Below are 27291 nucleotides of genomic sequence, written 5' to 3'. Positions count from 1 at the left end.
GCTCATGCCAAAGACACCTGGGAAAACCTCATACCACCTGAAAAATTACTTGCTTTGATGTTTTGGACCCCGACTTTTCCCTTCCCAAAGACAGGAAGTCTCAGCTGCCTCAGGCAGGGAACATTATACCACTACGCAGTGATAAAGTGCTTTTACTTTCTTATGCCATTTCCTCTCCTGGCAAGGGTTACCCTTCCCTGTGCAGGTCACTACTGGGTTGACATGTCAATGGCTCACCTGAAGATATCCAGTGTCTTGTGTTCTAGCACCAAGTTTGTGTTTCCACTCAGATCCAGCTCTTGCAAGGAACCTGGCAGTGCCTCAGGGATCAGGATTTCAGTTAACTCATTGCAGCTCAAATCCACAAACTGCAGTAGCAACAAACAGCACGACAAAGAAAATACTCTTTTGTTGTGTCAAGTCATCAGTTACTCCAGTGCTCCTTACAAACATCATACAACCCTGCTACTTATTGTATCTCACACACACGTCATGAAAATGGATCTGACTGGTCAGAAGAAGAATGGTTTGTAAGCAACCTGCAATAGCCAGGACTCCAATACTGAAAGACTAGGTCACACCAAAGATAAAAGAAGGCCTCTATAGGCAAAACTGCCTAGCAATATAACACTGCCCACTGTCTCAAATGCAAGAAACCAGAAATGTCAGAGGCAGGGGGTAAAGGTGAATGAGAGATGATCTTTGATCAACTCAGACAGGTGAGAGATCTAGAATGCATATTCTGTGGCTTCTTCTGGGGTTAATCAAGCAAGGTCATAGAACCACAGAATGGCCTGTGCTGGAAGGGACCTTAGAGCTAATTTTGTTCAACACCTCTGCCATGGGCAGGGACACCTTCCACTACAAGAGGCTGCTCCAAGACCTGTCACACCTGGCCTTGAAACTTCCAGGGATGGGGCAGCCACAGCTTCTCTGGGCAACTTGTACCAGTGCCTCACCATACTCACAGGGAAGAGTTTCTTCCTAATATCCAACCTACACCTACTCTCTTTCACTTTAAAGCCATTCTCCCTTGTGCTGTCACTCCACACCTTTGTCCAAAGTCCCTCTCATGTTCTCTTTTAGCCAGTTTAGATACTGGAAGGCTGCAATAAGGTCACTCCAGACCCTTTTCTTCTCCAAGCTGAACAACCCCAAACCACTCTGTCCATCGCCACAGCAGAGGTGCTCCAGCCCTCTGATCATCTTCATGAACTCCTCTGGATCCACTCCAACAGGTCTAAGTCCTTCTTGTGCTAGGACCCAAGCTGGATGCAGCCCTGCAGGTGGGATCTCACCTGAGCAGGGCAGGGAGCCGGAATCCCCTCCTTACCTGCTGTCCATGCTGTTGGGGATGGGCCCAGGATGTGGGGGGCTTCTGGGTGCCAGAGCACATAGCCAGAGCATGTCCACCCTCTCATCCAGCAGCATCCCCAAGTCCTTCTCAGCAGGGCTGCTCTCAACCATTCATCCCCCAACCTGGATTGACACCAGGTGTGTAGCCCTGACCCAGGTACAGCACCCTGCACTTGGCCTTGCTGGGACCTCCAGTTCTCTCCTAGCAGTTACTCCTCATTCTATAACCCAAACTTCCCCAAATATCTCTTTATCTTCTCCATGCAAATACCTGAATACGGGGCAAATGCAGGATCTCTGGAAAAATGCTGATTTCATTAGAGTGTGCAATAAGTGTATGAAGTAGCTTGCAGTTTGCAACCGTTGTAGGAATTGTTTTCAGTTTGTTGCCACTCAGATTCAGCTCTTCCAAGTGCTCCAGCTTACTAAGTTGGCTGAAAGGAAAACAAAAAAATACTGTATCTTACAGACATGAACGTGTCACTTTCTGAAGCTGTAGATGAGGTATCCATAGACACTGCCCTTTATGAGCTATTTTTCTGATTTACTGCTAGGAGACCAAAAGTCCTAAGAGATGCTCTAGTAAGAGGCAGGGTCCCCAGGCCTGGCCTGGATTTGTACAACAGACACACCTTTCACCATCAGTGCTAAAGTTGCAAAGAAATACCACCCCATCCCCACACACAAGCAACACAACTAATTACATCCCTTAGCCCCTCTGGATGGCACCACAACTAGGAGGACAGGAAAACCTACAGCCAACAGTACCCTGTGCCAATCCCCCTCAACAGGCTTCTCCTTGCTTTGTGTGTGGAAATGTCAGGCTTTTGTCATCAAGCCACAGGGAGAGCATCTCGCTCTGACTTTGACTCATGTACAATCATGGGAAGGTGGCAGTTTCCTCCTAGGGGGCATTGTCTTGCCCAACAGCCTTACTGACTTACCTTGCAGGGAAAGTCTGCAGGTTGTTGCTTGCCAGATGCAGGATCCGTAGGTTTGGGTGCCCCACCAAGACAGGGATGCATTGATCTGTGAGGTTGTTATTGGTCAAGTATAGCAGCTGCAGCATGCTCAAACTCTCCTCCCCCGTACATGCAGAGGGCAGGGACTCCAGGCTGTTTGCAGATGCATTCAGGTACCTGAGGCTAACCACAGCAAGTGCAAAAATCAGACTTCACATCATCCAAACCATTCCATTAACACAAGGAAAAGGAGCCATACAAATGCCAGTGTGGACAGCAGCACTAGACAGGAGGCCAGACAATACTGTAACATCCCTACTCACATTAAGATTTGTGAGTCTACTAATGACTTACTAGCTATATGCACTGTGGATGCACACAGCATTTTACAGTAAACGGTGAGTACCGAAAAGCCCGTGGGTAATACTGGTGTAAGCAGACAACATAAAACTTTACTTAGACTCTTTAAAGAAGGGCTAACTCCTGTCTGAATAGACAGTTATGAAGGACTGTTCATTTGTAAAGGGTCTCTCTTGTTGTTCTGCAATGACCTGAACCTGACTGGCTTCTTTTCTTTGCACCTGAACTTATTATGACTGCTTTTAAAGACAATGCTCTTCAGGCAGCCTCTGTTTTCCTGTAATTACACAGTAACATGGACCGATTCTTTCAAATCAGCTTGATGGCTTCCCTTACAGCATCTGAATTACCTCCTCATAAAGGGCACACCTCGTTATCTCTTATGCAAATGGCACCTTGCAAGGATAGTCACACAGGTGCCACTTTCAGCCCTTACACTCCAAAGGATAATGCAGACAAAAGGTGTTGGCTACTGAGACTCACTTCAGAGCTTTGACAAATAGTGTCTCTGGGAGTTTAGTCAACAGGTTGTGCTGAAGGTCCAGCACTTCCAAAGGAATGTGTTCTAGAAGAGGTGGAAGGCTCTGCAGACGATTGTGCCCCACCATCAACTTCCGAAGGCTCAAGCTTCTGAGGATCCTAGAAAGACATAGGGTTTTCTGTTTAACTTGGTTCACTCCTCTTGACATCCACAGAGGTAGTATTTAATCCACTTAATCTGACTGTACAGCAGGGAAAAATTAAAATACACTGATCCATAAAATGTAAATAATGACAAAGCAGAATAACGCACAGGGTAACATGACTCAGTCTCTCTGAATATATCTACATTTCCCTCTACGCTACTGCTGATTGGTATCTTGTCATGCAAGTTGGTGTGCATGTGCCCAGCATTCTCTCAGGCAGACTAAGAAAGAAGTCAAAAATGAGGGCTTTAAATGCCTGTTCTCACTTGTAGGTAGAAAGAAGTGCTTCCACAGTGCCAACATAAATTTAGAGCTTTAAATATCTGCTTAGCACTCCTGTGTTATTTCTGAGGCAGTAAATGATTCTTTGCATAACATACTTAAAATTTGGGCCCTTTAATCCATTGGCATGGCTAAAATTCTCTTTTAACTTCTCATTATCACATCCTTGTTAAATCCTTTTCTTGCTTTTGACGTACATAGTTTTTCTGTGACAAGCACTGGAATGTCACTGCTGATCACTTCCTATGCCTCTTGCTTCAACTTCTCCAACCCGTGTTCTGCATTTCTTCCCCGTCAACCACTTCTCCATTCAATCTTAATACAGCTTACCCTAGACACTGTGTCATTCATCACAATCACACCCCGACCAAACACCCTTGTTAGGCTGAGAATGTGGTACTTGTGAGAAGTCATTATAAATAACTGCAAAATTGATTTCGTTCTTGGCTCTCATTTACTGCATTTCTGCAGAGACTGAAAGGGAAATGGGGAGAAAGGAGCTGGCTGATGGTGTACTATGAAAGCTACATTTGAGATCAGCTGTATTGTCCCTTTGTGATAACGCCCTATCAAAGGTAACAGATGAAATTTCCGTGGGACGATGCAAAACGTATTAGGGTCTCACATATGACCTGTGTTCACAGACAGTATGGAAACACATACCAATCATAGCAGCATGTTCTATGCCAGGTGCAAATAGCTGCAGTAGCAGCCAAAAGCACAGGATGGAACTACCTAGCCCCTACTGTTCAAAAGGTGGACTTAGAAACGGGTTCTTTCCAACATCTGAATGCAAAGCATTTTTGATGCTGCATAGATAAAGTAAGTGGATTATAGCTCTCTCTACACAACAAGGAATTAAGCAACTGGAATAGCACTGCTTCTCTCTTCCCAGACAGCCCATTTTCGAAGAAAGCTCAGCTCTGTTTACAAAGGTTTGCTGACCTCGATGGAAGCTCCAAAAGGAGGTTGTAGCTCACATCCAAAACTTCCAGTTTCTTTGCTTCACAGGCCCAGTCTGGGACGCACTGTAGTTGATTGCTGAGAAAAGCAAGTGGGAAAAGCTAGAAGCCAGCACTCCATATGGAACAGACTCTAAATGCTGCATGATTTTAGTGACAGCCAAACCAAAAGCAACAGGCAAAAAATGAGCAGCATCCAAGTCAGTCATGTGGATTCTATCTCACGGCTAGCTGTGCAGTGCAAACTGAGCTGGTTCATGACTCGGCAGGGCATCCTATCTTACAGGTCTCATAATGCTGCTCCAAGGGCAGACGTAGGCAATGAAATCAACAGCAGAGATCACTGGCAGCTACTCTAAATATTTGCTCCACAGATCCCCCCCATTCAGTTCAGTAAGCTGCCGTAAGTTCAGTGGTCCCTGCTTGGCTTTTTTTTTTCCTGATCACAGCCTACAGCTGAAGGATAGCAAAGTCACCTGAAGAGGTCATACTGGTTCAGAAGGGCTTCTGGTCTGGGACACTTTCATCATTGCTTAGTGCTGGGCTTTGAAGTTCTATTGTGTTTAATTGTTCTCGACTGTTTTAAACCCTTAAAACCTCTAGAAAATTTTGCAGAAAAAAAGCAAAGGTGTCCAGATACTTGCTTGAAATTCTGTTGTGTATGATCACTTACTGAGAGAGTTCTAGATACGTCAGTAGACCAGGAACCGGATAAATATTGACAGCTGTCAGACCTGATGAAGTAAAGCAAGTAAGTATGATTGCAGAGCTTCAGAGAGAAAACAGCACAGAGAAGCAGCTTAACTATCAAATGAGACTCACTGTCTTTCTTTACAGAGACTCAAGGTCCTCATTGATCCTTCCCACCACAGAGTTCACACTTCATACATCTGCCATATGGCACTACAATGTCTCACTATCCCATTTCTCCATCTGTCATGTGGAGCACCAGAACAAGAGAGAACTGTACTTTTCTTTGTGGGCTCCCGAACAGGTCTCAATGGAAGATGAATTCCTTGGACATAACACTACAACCTCCACACTGTTACACAGCCTGTGTACACAAATGCATATGTGATCCGTAGGAGCTAACCTCAGAGGACCCATCACATACAGATTCACCACAATAACATCAGCGTAAGTATTTTTTTAATGCATGAGAGAGGGCAAAAGGCTGCTTTCCTTTGCTCCCAGGGCTTAAAGGGAAAAGGCAGGTGAAGAAGACAAAGGACATACAGTTGCTGTTGGCATACAGGGCCCGAAGGGAGAAGCCACTCAGCGTCAGCTCTCTCAGCTTATTCCGCTCGCAGTGCAGCTGCTCCAGGCTGACCAAGGAGCTCAGATCCAGATCTGTCATCTGATTGTCTCGTAAATCCATGTAAGCCACAGATTTGTTCCCCTCCAGAGTGTCAGCTGCTGCTCTCTTCAGGTTGTTCAGCCTAAATACTCAGAGATGAGTTAAAAAGTCAGAAAATAGGACACCGAACACTGGACATCAATAAGAAGAGAGAAGAAAGAAGAGGAAAGGAATAATTTTGGTGAAGGCTAACACCAAAGGTGAGCACAGTGAATGAAATGTGTGATGAGCAATGGTGAATTTCAGGCAGCGAATACAAACAAAAACATTTCCTTTGTCTACACTGCTATATGTAACCATTTTAATGATTCCCAAATTCTTAAGAGATTTTGAAGAAGGATCCAGTCAAGAAAACAGAAGCCAGGCCAAGGGGCAGCTACTTTGCATGGACACAGGAAGCTAATGCAGAGAGAACAGATACTAGACTACCTTGCCACACACAAAAAGCTCTTTGTCCCTTTCTGAGAGCTCTGCAGTTGGCAGCCTGGAGAATCAGGATCACATCTCTAGGGCAGGGAGGCAAAAAAGGGAAGGAGAGATCAAACAGCTACCAAAGCTCAAGGTAACAGAAAATCACAAGAGGAAACTAGAGGGCTGGGTCACATTCAGCATCAGGCATTGCTCAGTTAAGCTTGCTTTTCCAAGTGGATTCTGCACACCCTCAGAAACAGAACTCCATAAAAGCTAAAGAATCAGTAAGAAAAAACTGAACCTAGTTTATTGCAAAATGGACTAGAAGTTACACAGCTCCTCTTCTGTAAAGGGAAAGTACCAATCTGTTTTATAGACACCTGCAAGTTTCATCCCTTACCTGAGGTCCACAGTTTTGATGTGACTCATACGGTTCAGCACTGTCAGGTCCAGGGTCTCTAGCAAGTTCCCTGCCAGGGCAAGTTTGTCTAAGTTGACAAGTTTCTCACAAATTGCTGGCAGTTCACAGAAGTTATTGAAGGAAAGCCCAAGACAGTTGAGCTGCTGCAGGTTTCCCATCTCTTCTGGTAAGGATGTGAGAAAATTGCCATCAAGCCAGAAGGTCTGGAGACTGCAACAGTGGAAAAAAGAAAGAAAATAATTCTGCAAGGAGTAGTGAACATCACATTTAGTATTTTCAGTGAATTTCTTCTATAGTTAGCTGGTCTCAGTGTGGTTATTTTTAAAGGTACCTAACAGCTAATTTTATTCTTATACATGTAAAGTTACTGAAGTGCTTTTATCACATATGTAATAGGCTTAGAACTGCATATATGCAATACCAAATAGCTCTTAAATTATTTTGGAGGTAAACTTCCAGTTGTGCCAAAGATTGTAAGTTAACACAAGCAAAATACAAATCAGTACTTACATTGTAAATGAAAGATATTTACTAAATTACTTAGTTTTCTACAAATGGCACAGTTTAATCACACCTCCTACCACACTGATGCACTGGTAGAAGATTTTTACACTCTAGTTTTCCATTCCAACACACAGTCAGAAAATAATACGGTAGCTTTCTGTTGTAAGATGAACTGTTTCAAAGGTTGTATGGCTTTTGAGACTCAGACCCCAAATATACAATTCCCTTATTATGATTATGTTCCAACAGAGACCTTTCTGTGTTTAGTGGTGGTAGAAATGAAATCTGAGGCAACAAAAAGTTCTTATGAATAAGGGCTCAAAGAGTCATCAAGATAACTGGACCCATAACTAAGCTGTAAACCTCCAGAAAGCATAAGCCTACATACAGCTTTTTCCTCACAGTTTGCATATGGCTAAATGATCATTCTGGAAATTACTTGCTCACACCCAGTGTGGCTGCAGACATTCCTTTTTAAAGATACAAGCTGGAGGAAAAGCAGGCTACAATAAACCAACAGTTCAATACTGATGTTTATCTATACAAATATAGTAATGGTCTTGCAATTAAATTTATCTAAGCTTAAGCTCTTAGGCACTTGGAGTAGCTACTGCAGAAAATGGACAAGGCTTTTACTCCAGCAAACACTTTAAGACAAAGTTTTAAGAGGGGACTGCTCAAGTATTTTCATGTTAAAATCCTCTAACACAAAAAGCAGCCAATTCTGTAGAACACAATCAAACATACCAGTGCTGACAAAAATCACTAGACCCCTGTGAGAAGCCACCACAGAAAAGTTTTCTATAATAAATTAAAACTTCAACAGAAATTGCATCAGTACTGAAAATATTAAATACAAATAATAAATGCAGAAAATCAGACAACTCTGCAGCTGCAGAAAAATGCACAGACTTATTTGAGAAACAATGCAATTGCCTTCAGTGCTTCATCTGCATAAAGTTTCCTCATCTTTTCTGCACCAGCAGCTGCAATGTTTTAATAGCAGCGATTAAGGGATTGCACATCTTAGTTCTTGACCTTCTGCTGGAGTCAAATTAATCATTCAGCCTTCATGGGCAAAACAGGCTGCCCTAGAACTCACACTTTCAGAAACAGTATCTGCACATCAGTAGTACTCAGCTGAGGCATCAAGGATGTTTATGATCACAGATGTAAAGAGCATACTCACTTCAACAGTTTGCCAATCTGACTTGGCAAGTAATGAAGTCCATTACAGGAAATATTAAGCTCTGTCAGAGTAGAGATCTCACACAGTGATACAGGAAACTCTCCCAGTCTATTATGAGACAAGTTCAGACTCTTCAACTGAGAAAACCTATTAGCAAGAACACTAGTTAATTTACAAACCTACATAGTCTGAAAGCAAAAATATACAGAACCAGTCATAAAGAATTCTTAAGTCTTTTTACACTGGTGATACAGTCAGCTAACTCATTACAGGAGTTCCTGCATAAATTTGGTTTTAAGTCATTTGATATTCTTCTCAGTGGTCATGCTGAAAGTGATCAAATACCATGGGTTTACTGCAGGAACTGATAAGAATCTTCTACCCTGACTTGACAGGCTTCTTCCTAGTGACTGTTACTAAGATTTAGGAGACTAAAATGCTCAGTTCAAAAAATTTACCTTCAAAGAATTAACTACAGTAAGAGTAGTATAGTAGTATACAATTAAGTCGCTTGGGAAAAGAGGAGCTGAAAACATTCACTGGGACTGTTCTGAGAATAAAACAGAAGAGGGAAATCCCCTTTCCAAGCTGGGTGCAACAGAAAGCCAAGCTGAGCTGTAAAAGGGAAAACTAGGAAACCACTTGCTTCATGCTGGGAAACCGCAAAACCTGCACCCAGAGGTCCTTGAACAAGATTACACAACCACAGTGCTCCTTGCTCAGCAGACTGCATCCCAGGTACTGCCCCAAGTGCAGACAGCCCCACAGTCACTACAGTCCCACCAGCGCTTGAGAAATGCTTACCTATTTCTAGCTCCTTCAATCACCATGCTAGGTGCAAAGAGAGAGAAGGAACTTAGCATAGCTGGGGTAACATACAAGAGGGTTCTCCTCCAAGAGTTCCTGCCTCTTTCTAGAGGAAGCAAAAGTATTTTTCCCCAAGTAATAACCTCCTCATCCCAAACAGGAACCACCAGAAATTAATTCAGTGGGGAAATTAATATCTCAGTTCTATGAGATAATTGCAAATTTCATGTACCAGAGAACTATTTGGAAACACACAGTTATTCATCTGCCTCACCTACCCAACTTTTCCCAGGCATTGGTGAGTAGCTCCTATTTTGAAGCAAATGTTTTAATATAGGTAACAAAACCAAGGTTAATTAGCTTGAGGGAGAATATTACTTCTAGCTTGAGATGTCTTGAAATATAAGACTGAAAGTTTTTGGAGTTGCTTTCTTCTTTATAGTGACCTTTTTTCGGATTCAAAATACTCGTAATGATCTGTGTAGGAACTATGCATTATATTTCTCCATTTTGCTTTATAACCTTGGGGGGCAGTTGTTCTTCGGAAAGAGGGAACATAGCTGAAACTTGAACACAGATTGTTTGCTTTGAGCACCCCATCATATAAATAAGGGCATAGGCATTTTTGTTTGCTGCAGCCACAGACTCTCTTATACTGCAACTGAAAGCCAAAGAGAAAAAGATGCTGTGTTGGTAAAAGCCTTCCTCAAAGGAACACATTGGATAATGCAAAGATCTAACAATGATACAATAATCAGAAACTTGCACACAGAACTCCACCACAGTATTGAAAACGAAGGAAACAATGAGGATGAACCTGAAGATTTGAACTATCTCATTAGCTGGTTCAACTTTAAGAGATTTAGGACAGGTCACGGCTCTCAGGGTTTGAAATCAGCAAACACTTTAATGAAACTGCTTTCTCAGGAGTTCTGCAATGGCTTTTGCTACACCTGTTCTTAGCACCAAGTGTTTCTCTCTCACTAACAGTGTGGTGAGAAGCTGCTCTGAGAGACACAGCATTAAATGCAACAGCACAACTAATGTTTAGAATTCATCCCTCTGCAAAAATATCAAAGCAAGCACAAGAGGGGCATTGAAGTTTCCAAAAGCTGAAGGGAAGCTGGTACATGACACAGCTTGGTCTGAGATTCCTCAAGCAGACTTCCATATTCGGTGGGGGGGACAATACTCAAAAGCCTTTTGAGTTCTCCTTCTGTTCCTTCTTCTTTGCCTCAGTAAGCTCATGTAGTGACGCAGGAACGGAATGGAAAAGCAATTCAAGCTGTATATGAACCAGGTATTATAGGGGATAAAGATCCCAAAATCGTTGTGGCTCCTCAGGTTTCAGTCTGTGCTCTCACAGGGCATACTGAGACAGCAAAGAGGTAGGGAAACACAGCAGTGAATCTTCCATGGGATGACGATCCTCTGTTTAGCAGCCCAAACTGGTGCTGCCCTGAAACATTCCCAGTTTAACACATCCCGTTCTGCCACCAAAGCACTCAGCACAAATCTGTATCAACTAGCTAGAATGCTGACAAGAGACATGCAGATGTACACGTGTGTATGCACACACATATATCAACAAAAGATCAGATCTCAGAGTGTTTTTCAGACAAGGGAGATACTCAAAAGGCAATACAATACATAAAAAATAAGCTAGGAGATGTAATAAAGCAGGTAGGGTTATTTAATGACCTTTGCTTAACATTTTCCCTTTAGCTAATTATTTTTGCTCCATTATTATAGTTATAGCTTATTAGACTCCTAGAGCTTGAAAGTTCCTCAGAGGAAGAGATCTGACCATTGTGAAAGATTCTGCTGTTGGGAATTGACAGTCTTGAGGCACTGAGAACACCTACTGCAAGCAAGCAAGGGTCTTCCTATGGTGCTATAATCTTAGAAACATCCTAAAAACCTCAGACAGAAAATCTTTTCAAAAGGCAATGAGCAGCCTTATGTGGGCTACCTAATGCTACCTGTTTATTCAAGATTGTGTGAAATGAGAGCTTCTTTTATGGCTTTTGTTTGTTTGAGGGTTTCAGCTTCATCAGACATAGTCACTGCCAGGAAAAGAGTGCAGTTTCTGACATGCCAGATTTCTTGTTGACTACATGCAAGGTCAAAAGAAATTTCAAGCCCCTTTGCTGATCCTGTGAACCAAGGATACTACATTTTAGAAAATAAAGCTCTGATGTCCTTTTCAAAATCATACAATGTATTTGAAGAGACAAGTAGAAAGTAAAATCTTGAATTAAGCAGCTTCTCCAGTAACAGAATCTATAACAATTCACCATTAGAAAACATTTAAACAAGTTTGGAAAACCAGACTAGACTCTGGCTCCCAATAAAACTGCAAAGAATTCCCAAAAGTGAGCAATTTTTTTTCACTGTATACTCTTACGGATACCAGGCATTTCATTACTGTCTAGGAAGGAAAATGAAATAGCACAGTAATAGGCCCCTGGAGACAAAGAAAACAAAACCGCACCCTTCCCCGCCCCACCCCGCCTTGCAAAAAACCCCGCAACAAACCAAAATGACAAAAGCAACCAAACCTCAAAACCACAACAACAACAAACCAAACCAAACAAATAACAAAAAAGCATTTTTGCAAAGTTTCTCCAAATACATTTTTCTTAAGACACAACTTGTTTGAAACAGAGCCATTGGACAATACTACTTTAGGCTTCCTATCAGCTTTCAAAATTCATAGAATAGATCCTTGAATTCTATTTAGCATGGCTGCTATACATATCAACAGACTAATCTCCCTCTAGATTTTTATTATTTTGGGGAATTAATTTAAATACATTTTTGTAAGACTCCTTCACTTACCTAAGATGACTACATCATGCTTCCATACCATCCCACAACTGCTACTCTCTTAAAAGCAGATCATCACAAGTTTCCAAAGCAAAGCTGGAGTCTCACAGGCCCTCTGCCAATTCCAAATACACATTAAGAACTTGCCAAAACAGGGTTTTTCAGACCTGAACTTCTTCCTGCAAACACTTATTCACAATAGCAGCATTATGCTTTTCCTTGCCTTTTATTTTATACCCCGAGATGTTCTCTGCTTAGCAAGCAGCCTTATATTACTACTGCATCTTGTCCATACAAACGGCATGTCATCCCATAAGGCTTATCTCAAATCAGAGTTAGCACAGAATCTGTGGAAGGGAGCTCATGAATATTATAAGTTGTTGGAAGTTTATTCCTGTCTGTGCTGCCCAGATCTGCTTCCAACCCCCTCACTTGTGAGAGCTTCCTTAAGATCAATATTTTTACCATCCCCAAGAGAACAGGCAATACTTCATTCCTGTATCCATATGTCAAGGACTCCAAATGTAGAAGAAAAATAATTCTTTGCAGACCTGCAAAGGGAGTCAAGACTCCCTGCTCCACTTGTTCTCATAAAGTTGTGGCGTAAGTTGAGGTAGGTGATATCTTGACTGTAGAAGAGGTGCTCTGGTACTTCCTCAAGGCTGTAGCATGAAAGATCAACCATGCTAAATCGCATAGACACAATCTGAAAGGAAAGAGAAAAAGCTGCAGCTGTGCAACAAATTTTCTCTGGAAGTCTAATGGAAGGCCAAAGAACACAAGTAGTAAAAAATCTGCAAGAACATGAAAGAACTCCTTGTGCCCACCAGGTAGAGTCCATGCAGGAAATGGGAGTCCATGAAGTACAAGCCTATGCCATTTGCTACATCCCTGACAAGGATGCATAGCTGGATACCAGCCAGGACTCACACAAAGTCCTGCTCTGCATGTGCACTGGGCACACTGCCTAAAGGCTAGGCTATAAGAGAACCAATGTAATAGAGCAAAACGGATCTTTGAGGAAACTCTATTGAGAAAGCATAATCTCCAAGTGCCTTCCAAAGGTGCAAGAAGCAACAGGAAGCAGTTGATTTTCCAGTTCAGTTCTTGGAGGTTTACAGAACCTCTGCTTGGCCTAGCTGCTTCTTCTGTACTTTTAGCTACTTCTTTCTTTTATTAGCTTGTTCAGGGTATAAAATTTGAAACATAACTTGTTATAAAAAGGCTTCATAAATTATGGTTTTGCAACATTTCATAAAGTCTTTGCAAATCTCAGATGTTCTTTCGTTAAGCATGTTTTGTTTTGAGGTCCTTGGTGCTTAATTTGACATTTTATGACCTGCTTTATCCTGAACTCATTTTGTATTTCATAATATCCTTGCTGACCTACGATCTCTCTGTAACTCAAATCTATCAGGGCAGCCCTGTGAATGTCCGGCTCATACTTCAGGTAGGTTCAAGTATGGGCACAAATGCAATCTGTAGGTTTCTATGGCTGTAAAGTCAGCCAGTCCCTGTGGTTTGTTCAATGACCTGTGATTAAGTTAGTCTCATAGGTGCAGCAGGGGTTAAAACAGCAGAGCGACTGCTCAACATCATTGCACATGTAGAGAAAAAGAGATGGCTAACAGAAAAATCTCTGTAGTCCAGAGCATGAAGGAAATAAAGAAAGCTGGAAAGTGTCCTGGGTACTTTCTCCTGCATCCTAGCTTCACCTCTGACTGCAGACCAAGCCTGCATCAGAAAACCCTTCCTGTGGCATACCCCTGCACCCACCATCCAAACCACACTGTCCCCATGGCCTCACCGTGGATGCTTGCCGGTGCCACCGCTGGCATTCTGCCAGCGTTTCAAAGGAAATATGGTATGTTTGAGCTTGTGCTCCAGCAGATGTGAAAGCAAGGGTGTACTGCCGACGTTTCATCTCTTCCACCTGCAAAGGGAGAATTGACAACAACAGTCTGCCTAAGTGCCAGCAATTACAATTGACCTGAAGTCTAGGGTGAGGTATTGCTGACCACCAGTAACACTACATTTTGCTGAAAATGCAGCTGCAAAGATACTGGAGAAAAACCCAGAAGTAAATCCTGCTTAACACATTTCTGGTGAAGTGGATACAAGAAGTAGTAATTTCCAGACTGCCCATTCACAACATTGGCTACTGCTGTGAAAGCTGAACTAGTGTATCTTCATTTTACTAGCCTTCAGACTACTACCTAAGCAAAGCAAGTAGAAAGGGGTCGGGCACATTAATGCAGTAATCTGTGACAAAAGCCTGCATTAATCTCTTGTGGATGATTCCCATCATTACCATTTCTTCTTCCTTCCCAAGCTACAGGCAGCTAACCAAAAAAAGCCTTACCTTCCCTCCAACGAGAGGCAAGATGTGCATCTTCCCTGCATGGCTGTCCTTCACCGAGGACACAATGAGGCACGTACCACAGAGAGTGACCGAGCGCTCTGCCCACTTGTGCAGCTGGGTCTTTCCTTTGCGTACATTATAGACTCCAGAGAGCAGGATGCGATCCAACTGTTCCACTTGACATGGCTTTTCTGAAGAAAAAGGGGACATTAGCATTTACTGTCCATGTGTTCTTCATTCTAATCTGTGAGTACAAATAACCAGTTGTTGTAAAGAACAAGCAGACAAATTGCACTTTAAAAAATGTCTCATGCAGAGGACAAAACATCCTCAGTCAGCACAGGAACGGCTGAGCAGCACCATTGGGTGCCTCTCAGAACAATGTTAGAATGGTTGCCATGCAGTCTTTTTAATCTATAGGTAGTTACAGACCTTAGCAAAGCCACATGCTTGCCAAATATCCTTCGTTCAAATGTAACAGAAAACCAATTTTAAACTCTCATTGAGTCAGCTAAAGTCACAGAAACCATTAAATAAGTGGCTTCTACTGGACTTTCAAGGAAGGTCTGGAAAATCAGCTACAGAAGGAAGTTCTTTCCCTGAAGATGACTGTCCTGGTTTTGCCTAGGATAGAATTAATTTTCTTCCTGGAAGATGGTACAGGGCTGTATTCTGGCTTCTGTGTGAGAATAATGTTGCTAACACACTGCTGTTTTGGTTGGTGCACAGCAGTGCTCACCCAAGTCAAGGACTTTTCAGTGTCCCATTCTCTTTAGCAAGCAGATGCACAAGAAACTGCAAGGGAGCATGGCTGGGCCAGCTGATCCAAACTAGCAAAAGGGATATTCCACAGCACAGAACATCATGCCCAGTATACAAACTGAGGGAACTGCAACAGGAGGGCTGAGCATTGCCACGGGAAGCGCACCAGTCAGTGTGATGAGCAGTGTATTGTGTATCACTTGTGTTTTATTCCTCTCTCTTTGTTATTCCCCTTTTCATTACAATTATTATTATTTTACTTTATTTCAATTTATGAAACAGTTTATGTTCTCAGTCCACAGATATCACCTTTTTCCCATTCTCCTTCCCATCCCATGGGGGAAGCAGTGTGTGAGTGAGCAGATGGGTGGGGTTAAACCACAACGGTCCTTTCAGGCGGCAGACCTGGTACACAAAGGGCGGAGACAGATCTGACCAGAGCGTGTTAAAACAAATTTGCCATAAGCATTTATTGTATTCGTTTAACAGTGGCTGGTCACAATGTTGATTTGTTTGCCCTATTTTGTTGCACTTGTTCTCAAGGTCGCATTATGTAACATCTTGTCTGCTGTAAAGGCTGGGTTAAGGTTATGATGTTGCATTTCGTAATCTGGTCTGTATGCTCAGCATGGCCCTTATCTCTGTGCTCTGGTGCCGTTTAGTGGAAAATGTTGATAATGACACCATTTGCCTTTTCTCCTCAGAGAGTCCACCTAGGGAGTGGACACTTCCCACATCCTCCTTTTCTCCTCCAGCTTAATTACAACAGCGTTTGGGAATTCTGAATATCCTTGGCATGTTGAAAACCAGTGTGGTCCTACTGCTAGGAATGATGAATGTGGTTCAGGTCTTGTTTAGGGAGAAGCAACTATTTGCAGCTACTCCGACCTTGTGACAAGCACTGAGACTACTCAGACTGGACTGGAGTCAGACTGCTGCCAATTGCAGCCATACTGGACACACTCAAGGTCAACCATTCAGCTTCTGGAGTTGGGGTTACAGAGAATTTGAAGCCCACAATACTCTAACTGAAAGAGATACTGGTAGCATATGAAGGAATTTGAGCTGCTTCAGAGTAGGTTGGCACTGAGGTCCAGCTGCTCCTGGCACCTTCCTGGGGTGCTGGGCTGGATGTTCCAACTGATGCTATGCGGAGTAAGCAGGCCAGAGTGATCACACAACAAGCTTGAATAGGGAAACCATACTCCAAACATTTATCAGGAGCAAACAGTTAAGTACTAACTCAAGCTGTAATACTGTTTGTCAGTCAGACAGCAGGATCTTCAGCTTGCCAAATCTAAAGTGTTATCTTGAAGTCCGTATCTGGCTGAATTTAGCTGAAACATTTAGTTGTTTATTTACAACAATAGTTTTGTTTCAGGGACATGAAGTTTGACATAAGATGTCTTTTATTGGTGAGAAACTGTAAGCATCCACAGAAAAAAATCGCTTTGACTTCACCAAGCTGAAAGACCAGCCCCACACTTGTAAGAAAACAATATTATGGGACTAAAAGTGGTATCCCACTACTAACTGCCACAGCGGCACTGTTCCAAGCATTACTACACAGCTACACCAATCTTCCAGTTTCCCTTTCTGCTCCAAAACCATGACACCTATCCTAGAGTGGGTCAAGGGGAAGCAATGGAAACAGTCAGGTGGCTGGAACATCTCTCCTATGGAGACAGGCTGAGAGAGTTGGGGTTGATCAGCCTGGAGAAGAGAAGGCTCTGGGAGGACTTTCCTGCAGCTTTTCCATATATAAAGGCAGCTTATAAGAAAGCATAGAGAGACATTTTACCAAGGCCTATAGTGGCAGAACAAGGGAACATGTTTCTAAACTGAAAGAGGGGAAATTTACACTGGACATGAGGAAGAAATGTTTTATGGTGAGGGTGGTGAGGCCCTGGCACAGGGTGCCCAGAGAAGCTGTGGCTGCCCCTGGATCCCTGGAAGTGTCCAAGGCCAGGCTGGACAGGGCTTGGAGCAACCTGGGACAGTGGAAGGTGTCCCTGCCCATGACAGGAGGGTGGAACTAGATGATTTAAGGTTCCTTCCAACCCAAGCCAGTCTGTGATGCCATGATTCTAAGTTTCTCTGTCTAAAATCCAGTACTTCCTCCCTTATGTTCTCAGCTGCAGGCTTTGCAAAATTATCATATCATCCTCCATAGCATTCCCTCTAATTCCTCCCCCACCTTTGAGAATCACTTTGTCAGCATTTGCTTGTACTTCCTTAAGACAGGTCTCCTGAACACTCTTCAGCCCTTATACTTCTTCCTTCACAGCCTCCTCCTAAGCAGACCAGCCACCCATGCTGACTGAAACTACTCAATTACATTTTCTACCTACTTGGTTCCATGAAGTTGAGTCGCTCTTCGTGAGTCCTCAGCAGGTCCTGCTTGACATAACCAAGCTTTCATTTTTTCCTCCAAAGTTCTCTATACCCCCTATCCTTGATGCCTCTACTCCTTCCAGCCTAGCTAACTTCTGGCTCCCTCTTCCTTGCCCCATAAATCCAGACTATGCATGTCACACTTCTTTCCATCTGTTACACTCCGTGTTTTGCATATATATGTACAGTGTATACAGTATATACACTGTTTTGCCTGTTCTACACACAGCTCCTAGACAGAAGGGGGTTGTCTCAGCAGGGTGAAGAAGCTGATTTCTTATGAACACTTTTTTTTGACACTGAATAAACAAAAGACGGCTAGCAGCTCAGTCTGGCTGCCTAGATCCACAATGCAAGAACAATTTTCCATTAAAAGCACTTTGAATTTTTTTTTCTGAAATGCAAAAAATACACAGGTGAAGTACTTAAAAGTAAGGAAATAATTTCTTTATTATCTTTCCTCACCCTCATTTCTGTTTCCTCTTAACTTCAGTGAATTCCCTTTCTGATCACTAGCACCAGATGCCCACAGGCCTATGCCTGTTATCTGTGGCTCCTTGTGTATACTGTATTCCTGCCTAAATCAGTTCAACAGGCCACACTCCAAAGTCTCGCTTCTGTAATCCAATGCCCTAGGTTTCTGATGGCAGCCTGCATTATTATTAACCAGCTGGCACCTTCACTCTTCGCTGTTTAAAGGCTGTGGAGGTATTTGACCAGGACCTTCCTTGCCCATATCGACCCACTTTTTGTAAATACAAACTTCATGCACATCTAAACAGAACTGCAATGTGTTTCTGATCCTAGTGGGAGCTCGAAGTCATCAGTTGCAATATTTGAAGCTAAAGACAACAGAGCAATCTTGTGCCTTCCTGTAGACCTGTCTTTTCTCAAGCCATAGACAGGATCAAGAAAACTACGGAAGTGTGATTTTTTTTCTATTAATCTTGAAAATGTTTTAAGAAATGCTTATTGGTACTGCAGGTGCTTGATGCAGCCCTCTATAAACCCAACAGGCTGGGTTCCAGCTCACAGTTACAGCTACAGGAACAGCGACAGTGTGCACACACAATTTCTTACCGCCGTAAAAGCGAATCATACAGCTGAGATCAGAGTTTGCTGCCTCTTCCTGCATTCTGAGAGGATCATCAAAACCCAACCCAGCCAAGTAGTCATACACAATCTGAAGGGGTTTTTCTGTGGGCTCCAGCCTCCTGTCAAAACATACAAGAAAGTAGTTTGAGAATGCAAAGAAGATTAAACAAGTCTCAGTATGGCTAAAGTGTGAGGAATACTGACACACTGTTCTGCTCCTCTGAAAAGGACTGGAAAGCACAGACCCTTGGGTCTCTGCTCCCTGCTTCACAAGCAGCACTTAAGAACTGCAGCACTTGTGAACTACATTGCAGAAGACAAACAGAGAGGAAAAGCAATTGGCATAAGCCACACAATTCATGGTGAATATTTCCATTCCATGATTTAAGGAGCACCAGGAAGAAACCATGACAAGACACAAAACCATAAATACTGCGCAAAAAAGCAGATACCAAGTAATTAAAAACCCCTATGTATAATGCCTCAAAAATATAAAAGAACTCTTAAATTTTTTCTTTCAAATGCAGCTTGGAGCAAAGCATTTGAAGAATCCTCACGAAGAATTACTTAAAAGAAAAAAAAAAGAAAATACAAATTTCCTACTCTCTCTAGCTCACATCAGTAGCTAGATTCTTATGTTTTGGCAAGTTAACTTAACCAGTACATTTAAAAGGAGGTTTTAGAACTACGGCAGAACACAGGAAGGATTCAGTGGCTAGCTTGAATAAACAGCAGTAAGAGAAAGTTCTTGTGAAACATCAGATTTAGTATATTCAGAATGGAAAAGATGTTTTCTGATCCTCTCTTCTCACTTTTTCCAGAGACCCTGAATTGTGATTTTGTTCAATAAAAACAACAAAATTTCTTGCTAAATTATAAGTTTAACTTTAGGGAAAAAAAACAGTGTAAAAGATTAACCACTGAAAATGTTAGGTAGGAGTTAAAATATGCTGTTCCAATGGTCCACTTATTATCCACCATTAAAAATCCCCATATTTAATCTAAAAGTGCCTAGCTTCAGATTAGTCACTGGACCTCACCTGTCACCTATTCTTTAAACAGGAGTTCATAAACCATGTCACTAAACATTTCAAACGTCCTCTTCAAGATAAGGTGCAAGGTGCTTTTAAAATTATTTTTGCAGCTGAGAGGGTCTACTTTGATTCAAAAGGATTTTTACCACCAATTTCTTTTTAGCTTATCCCTACTCTGCAAGCACTGACATGACGGTTCCCTGTATCCACGTACTGGCTACACAAAACCACACATACACATTGGTTCTACTCAAACACTTTTACGTTCCTGGATCAAACCTGCTCTCATATCCCTCCAATGCACAAGTCCTCCTGAACTGCATCTTTTGGCAACTTGTAACCTCCTTCCTCTCCTTTGCAGTATTTAGTATACTTCTCTTTCACATAAATATACCTAATGATACTGAAAAGCAGTGTTTTCCAGGGAATACTGCATGCTAAACCATCTAGAGCAACCTGCTGTACTGGCTTCTCAGTACCTGTCACTCCCTCCATCCATGTCCTCCGGAGTTCTTACCTTTTAGCCACAGGTTATTAACAGAGCAAGCTGAACAATGCAAGTTTACGTTTCTTCCGTCAAATATACACTAACCAGCTCCTCACCCAAAACAAGATGCTTACACTGAATAACAGTTTCCCATTTGTAAGATAATAGTCAATGAGTTTTACTGGTTTGCGCATTGCTTTTTCCCCCATGACATCAGAACACAGAACCTCAGGACATTTTGGGTTGGAATGGCCTTTAAAGGTCATCTACTCCAACCATCCCACCATGGACAGGGATATCTTCAATTCAAACAGGCTGCTCAGAGCCCAGTCCAACATCTCACTGCAACAAATGACTAATGCCTTTGGCAACCAAGCTTGAAATCTTGAAGCATCAAGATCAAGTTTGCGAGGTAGGACCTGTTTTCCACTAAACTTTGTTGATTTGCATACATCATTAATACTGCGTGTCTTAATGGGAAATATTTCCTTTCTGTACGTACCAAACTTTTCCACTTCTTCTCACCTCTTCTCAAGAATAAAAACATTTCTCATTGTTTTTAATGATTATATCAGAGTATTTCCACTATTACTGACAGCTTTAAAAATGTCATCTCATAATTAAGGCAGGACAGATTTCATAAAACATGAACCATTTACAAGTACCTAGTCATCCAGGCTTCCTTTGGCGTCACCAAGACACATCTCAAGAAGTAAATTGACCTCAGGTATTTCAAGCAGATACATTGCAACTCTGGCTTCACATATAGGACCTCTGGATCAGAAGCGGGATTACTCTCAAAGCTCTGGTACAAAACAACAAAGTTTCTAGTCTGAAAAGGCAATGTAGTTGATATGCAGCTGACCCACAAAACCAGTTCTTACTGCTCAATGCTTGCTAAGCCTGTTTAGGGCAAGTCTGCTCCCTGCTTTTGTTTTACACAGAAATACATCTACTTATTATCCAGAAGGCTGTATATGAAATAACCCCTTTCCTCTCTCTTCAGAAATTATCTCTTGGAGCTCCTATTCACTAATAAGCTGATGTCAGCTAAGATGGAATTCCTGCACAATCATCATGAAAAGCTGACTTATTAAACGCTCTTTCTTTGCGTGTTTTGTGAGATGGACACAGGACAAGAGATTGGTTCAAAAGAGCAAAATGCCATCAATTCTTCTTTCTTCGCAGAGATTTCTTAAGCTTATATGAAGGATCTCAGCCTTTTTTAGGACTATCTGTCAAGATTTACAAGCTCAGAGCCAAGCACATCTACAAATATATAGCTAAGGTTTATCTTAATATTTTTTGCTATAGAAACAGATACCAGAGAACACAACACCAAACTTCCAAAAGAGCTTTATGAGGTAATCTTAGAAATCACAAACCTGTGTATCTGTCTCTTATAACAGGCAAGCTATTAGAAACTGTAATGAATAAATAATAGATTGCACTTAACAATGCTGACTTCCAATACAGTACACCCGATGTATTGTGTACCCTTCAGCATAGAATCCAAGAATATGTGAGATTTGACTGGATCTCCAAACCTTGTCCAAGTTTTCCTTGGCTACCCCCAGACTCCTATTCTTCTGCTATTAAAGCCTTATGCTTGCCAGGAAACAGCCTTTCCAGCATGTGACCCATGGCTCAGGAATTTTAAATGCTTGAGTGTCACTCACAAAAAGAACTTATCAAGTAGCCTGCATCTAGACTTCCCAAGGAAAAAAAAACAAACAAACACTCAAACTTTACTATTTGGTTGCTGAACAGACTGAGGCTTTTTAAAGTACACACTAAACTACATATCTGCACATCAGATTTCAGGAAGAACAGTAATGAGGTAGAGGGATCATTTGTGTTGTATGAAAAGCACATAAGTCACAGTTGTACAGGCTGCTCAATGCTCTCTGAGGTACAGTCCTCTGGCTTACCCTCCTGAAAAAGCTGGATACTCTATCCCACCATACTTACCCTTTTCAAGATGAGATCTGCTTTTTTTCTTTTTTATTCTTCTCATCTTATACTTCAGCAAGAATTAATGCTGCAGGGTTTCAAAATGCTAATTTGAAAAGCCCTTAATCTTCTTTCTTGTCCACATAAATCAAACTGATTTGCTCTTTGAAGACATCTAAGACACAACGCCCTTGGTTTTGTTTCTTTTCTATGAAAGCCATGTACAAAAGGAACATGGGTGGCAATAGCTATTCAAGCCAAATCCTCTACAAATGTACCTCTAGTACCATAGCACCAGTCCTATCTGAAAACCAATCAATTGAGTAGCCTGTTCTATTGCACCATCTAGGTTTGCTGGTCAGCAGCCACAGGACAAAAGCTTTCCCAAAAAGTCTTCTGAATTCTGGAAGCTGCCTATAAAAACATCACAAGTTGTTCCAACCTCACTACCTGGCAGGAGAGTTTTGAGTTTACAGAAAGATCTACACCCAAAAAGTCACAGGAGGCAATGACTGGCCACTCTGTAGAGGAAGTGGAGCTCAGGGTTAGGTATTTCAGTCGTGAAGACATGGTGGAAAGGGTGTCTGACTGCCTTCTGGCACTTCACTGTGTGCTGGACCTGTGACCGAGGAACACCGGGGCAGAGCCAGGTATGTGACTAACAACACCCACAGGGTCTGTAAATAAAGCCACAAGCACACCAGCCCATTGCCTACAGACCATGCTCACACTGAGAAAGGGAGCAGTTCCCTGAGTGCTCTTGGAGACATTCTGGAGACCTTGAGTATTTCCACACTGGAGGACTGGATTACTGGTCCAAGTTCTCATCAAGAGCCATGTGACTCACTAACAAAACCGTGGACAGGCCAGCAAAAGGAAAACCAAAACCTGTATAGGGAATGGCAGCTCCCATATGGAATTTCTTCACTAACTTGGTCAAGGCTGACATACTCCAGAAGTAACAGTTAAATTGCAGCAGAAAAATACACTTTCAAGAGAAAGCAACATGGTGTGAAACCCAAACTGGCATGAGATCACATTAGAACAGTACAAACTCATCCTGTACCAAACACAATGGGCTCTGAACGCTGGCACATGTGAGAACACACGGCTGTCACAGCAGCTGCAGTCTGGCACAAACAGCCCATGGCATCCTCAGCAGCATCACACATCAGGGACTGAATACTTCCTCTGCTCACAGCAGCTCTCCGCAGCATAGGTGCAAAGGCTTAAGGAGACAGAAAAGCCAACAAGAAGTAGCAAGAGTTTCAGTTTCACTCCTTTTGCAACTGTAGCTCTCCACAAGCATGGGTCAAGTTTTCAAATCTTTGCAGCTTAAATTTTTTTTGTGAGTGGTATCCAGACCAAAGAAGGTATCCACACTATTCTTGTTTAAGCCTTCCCTCTGCAGGAAGATATAACTCCTGGATATGAAGGGATACAAGCATAAGGAAAGATTCTAGCTAGGAGAAAGCTAAAGATCCTTGAGGTACACTGTGGAAAAGAAAAAGTTCTTACAGAAACTGACTTGAATTCACAGAATTGAAAAGGAAATAAAACGATCACAAGGACATTGCTGAATATTTAGACTGAATACACAAAAGAGCTTCTGCTATTCTTCCATACAGCTTTCAGTCTTCCAAGTCAGGTGCCAAAGCAACATCTGCCATGCTTTGGAAAGAAAGTCACCTGCTGATATTAAAAGGGTGAAGAATTCAGAAGCTGTCTGAGAGATGCATGTACTTATGGTAAGATGTGATCAGATATTTAACAGAGTAATTTGTATTTGTGAACACGTTATTAACGTAATTGGTAAAGTTTGTTCGAGGAAGGAACTATCTCAACAGGGCATGAGGATAATCTTGAGCATTCTGTCATCTTCCTGTGGACATGCAAGTAGATACCCATTCAGGCCTGCTTCCTGTTACTAACACAGGTGTTACTGAAGCAATACTGGTAACTCCCATTTCCTTACCAAGAACAACTCCAGTGGGAAGTAATTCAAGGATCTCTTCTGTGGCAAACACTCTAAGAATTACAAGGAACAGACACATCATAACCAAGAACTCTTCACAAAATTTATGACAAATCTTGACCAAGTCCTAGACACACCAAGAGGCAAAAAGAGTGGGAAGTAATAATTTACAGCTCAGTACTTGCTTCCAAAAGACTGGCAGCAGATCCAATTTGCTAATCCAGTGCAAAGTCTGCCACAAATCAAAGACAGGCACAGCTAGCTAGCAAGAGAAAAGTGAGAATTGAAAAGAATTCAAACACAAAAGCCACTTCAAAAGCTAAAAAAAGTAAAAATGTGTCTCTCCGAATACATCGACAAGCTTTACCTAAGATTTTTTCATGATCTGCACTAACTGGTCTGCTCTTCCTTAAAAATGCTGGAAAATCTGCTCACTATTAGGGTCCAAAACATGCCAACTTCCTTACCAATTTTTCAAGCAACAAACAGCTTTTCAGCTGCCTCAGTGGCTATGTTCAAGTGTCTCTCTTCTCATACAGTGTTTCTAACTAATCCATCCCTCGTTCCTACAACCCTGACCAGTGCAACCTTTTCCAACAGTCAGTTTTAAACACATCCTATTCTCTCTGCATCTCCCCCCACTAACATTCCCACCCCATTTCAGAGCAAACACACACCACAGTTTTAAAATTTGGACACATGTGACCTGTAACTTTCACTTCACTATCAAAAATCCAGCTACTAGCTCTGTTCAAAATGCATTGTATCTACTGCTTAGCCTTTAAGTAAGAAGACCACAGCAATTATTTGCCCCTGAGAACAGGAGTGGCAATTTCATAACTGAATCTTAAGACCAGAAGAATCAGCGCAAAGTCTAAATACCAACAAACCGAATGGGAGCTTGTAAACCTACAGTCCATAACACACCCACAGCATAAAGTTTGCGTACATTAAACCCTGAGCCATCTATTTTCAGCCAAAACTGACTTCAGGCATAAAACACAGCATCTAATGCTTAAGCCTTCTTTATATAACCCTTGCTACATTTTCTGTCTGCCTAAAATTATTTATCTGGCAACTCTTCTTAGTAAAAAAATTATGAACAGGTAAATATCACATGACATAACTGTGAAACTACCTTACTTATTTTGCTGACTCAAAATAACTGTTTACAGCCTCTTAAATAGATCAGGTTGTCTGGATGCTAAAATCCCCATAACACAGAACACAACAAAGGAATATATGAACAGGCACCTCTACCTAGAAAATGAGGACATATTTCGGGCTGGAGCAACAGTAGGGCTGGAGCAACAGTCAAACCCTCCCTGTTAAAACACACAACTATGAGGCGTGTAACCTCTACTTCACCACTACCTATTTTTTTATTAATTGCATGACTCAAGGCTGTACCTGACTACCAGCTACTACCTCTGCCTGTTCCCTACCTGCCCTGCCAACAAGTGAACACGGTGAACGGAGCCTCGCAAACCTATACAAAACATTTCTCAGTCAGGTTTATCCTTTCTTGGCCCTCACCTGACCAGGTCTCCATGAAGCTGCAAAAAGAGGTTTTTCCTCCCTTCTCCATCACAGATCTCCGAGGCTTGGGTGTCCACTGTGCACAGGACCAGGCGTAAGTCCGAAGGAGCTGCAGCTGCTGAGTCTCTTCCATAAACATACACGCAGCCTCGTCCGACGTCCCCTTTCAGCCAGGTCCTCTCACGGGAACCAACCCGACTCCTGCTCTGGCAGCTCCTGCTCCCGGTGCGCTTCGCGTTCCTCTGCAAGGCAGCCCAGACCCGAGCGTCAGCACCGCCTCCGGCCGCGGCCATACTCCGACCTGGCCTCGCACCGGCCCCCTCCGCACAGGCCGCAGCCACCGGGATTCCCACGCCGGGCAGGGAAAGACCAAGGTCGCGGCGGGCAGAGCCCCCGGCGTCCCGCAGCCGACTTCCCCCACCCCACCGAGTCGCCGGGAGCGGCGGAGGCCTCGGTCCCCTCCTCACCTTGAGCACCCGGATGCCGCCGCGGGGTCCGGCCCGGCCCCCTCGTGCACCGCCCGGCGCCGCCGCCTCGTCCTCCTCAGGCTCCTGCGCCTCCCTGGGCCCCGGCCCAGCACCCGGCCCCGGCCCGGCCTCCCCCATCGCCGGCCGGACCGACACCCCGGGCCTCCGCGGCCCCGCCCCGGAAGCGCACCGGCCGTCCGGCCCAGGCCCCGCCCCGGGCGGCGGCGGGAGCGTGGGGTCCAGGCCGGGCACCCCGAGCTCCGCGGCTGCGTCCGTGCCCTTCTACCAGCGAGAGGTGCCGAGTGAGAGCCGCTCGCCAGCCGGGCGGGGAAAAGGCAAAGCTCACGTGAGCGCTGCAAACGCACCTGTCACCGCTCGCCCTTCACACAGCTCCAGGATCTGTCACCATTCACCGCCCCGCAGCTGGAGGGAGGTAGGCTGCACAACAGCCGAACATCACCGTTCTCCTGCTGCCCCGCAGGTCCATCACGTAAGCTCTGCCAGTCTTAACCAGTGGCTGCTACTAATGACGGCATCATCGACCACCGACGTCATCATGACACAGTTTGCAAGAATTTGAGTATGCTTTAGGGCAGCCACTGCTCCTGCCCCAACAGGATCAAGCACATTTAAAAAAGCCTCCCACCTTCCCACAGTGAAATTACATGTTAGAAGAGACATGAAAAGTCATCTACTGAAATGTGAATGTGACTAGAAAACACAAAGGAGGCACATGTGGGGACAGAGATACGACGGCAATCCTTGTCCAAGAGGCACATGGAGAAAGGGATCTTTTAACGAGCTCCCAGAGCAGGCTCCAAATACTCCTTGTGTTCAGATCCCATCACACCTTTCTAGCACCTGGACAAGCATTGTTGCTAGTAACTAACACTCACTCTCAGCATGGTATTCCACAGGAACTGCTCAAGTGTTTTGCAATTGTCCACTCATCTCTGTCTCCAAAATTTCCTGTAAAGTTTTTTTCAAAATCTGGCCTTATTATTTTGTATCATCTAACCTTGCCCTGGCCAAACATTAAGAATCAAAACATTAAGAATCAAAACATTAAGAATCAAAACATTAAGAATCAAAACATT

At 43.1% G+C, this 27291-nt stretch overlaps 1 protein-coding gene across 2 annotated transcripts in view; it reads right to left on the bottom strand.

Moving 5' to 3' along the window:
* PHLPP2 (PH domain and leucine rich repeat protein phosphatase 2) overlaps nt 1–26362 on the bottom strand; it is a 34461-nt gene extending 8099 nt beyond the window's left edge. Inside the window, exons 1-15 of one of the 2 annotated variants that reach the window (XM_042022873.1) lie at nt 26195–26362; nt 25725–25969; nt 18725–18858; nt 14489–14679; nt 13934–14059; nt 12678–12832; nt 8491–8637; nt 6777–7007; nt 5845–6047; nt 5282–5342; nt 4592–4687; nt 3162–3317; nt 2301–2501; nt 1628–1790; nt 238–368 (exon numbers count right to left, since the gene is read on the bottom strand). In XM_042022873.1, the coding sequence (XP_041878807.1) occupies nt 238–368; nt 1628–1790; nt 2301–2501; nt 3162–3317; nt 4592–4687; nt 5282–5342; nt 5845–6047; nt 6777–7007; nt 8491–8637; nt 12678–12832; nt 13934–14059; nt 14489–14679; nt 18725–18858; nt 25725–25969; nt 26195–26332 (2378 nt within the window). In that variant the 5' untranslated portion in view covers nt 26333–26362. Of the gene's footprint in view, nt 1–237; nt 369–1627; nt 1791–2300; nt 2502–3161; nt 3318–4591; nt 4688–5281; nt 5343–5844; nt 6048–6776; nt 7008–8490; nt 8638–12677; nt 12833–13933; nt 14060–14488; nt 14680–18724; nt 18859–20925; nt 21066–25724; nt 25970–26194 lie in introns of those variants that run through there. The other variant, XM_042022874.1, reaches the window with a different exon arrangement.
* Nucleotides 26363–27291: the final 929 nt, after the last annotated feature.

The sequence above is a fragment of the Corvus kubaryi genome, unplaced genomic scaffold, assembly GCF_017639235.1.
Source record: "Corvus kubaryi isolate FWS band 111438036 unplaced genomic scaffold, C.kubaryi_AGA036_p1.0 37225, whole genome shotgun sequence".
NCBI classification, from domain to species: Eukaryota; Metazoa; Chordata; class Aves; order Passeriformes; family Corvidae; genus Corvus; species Corvus kubaryi.
This window is presented reverse-complemented; position numbering and strand designations above follow the sequence as displayed.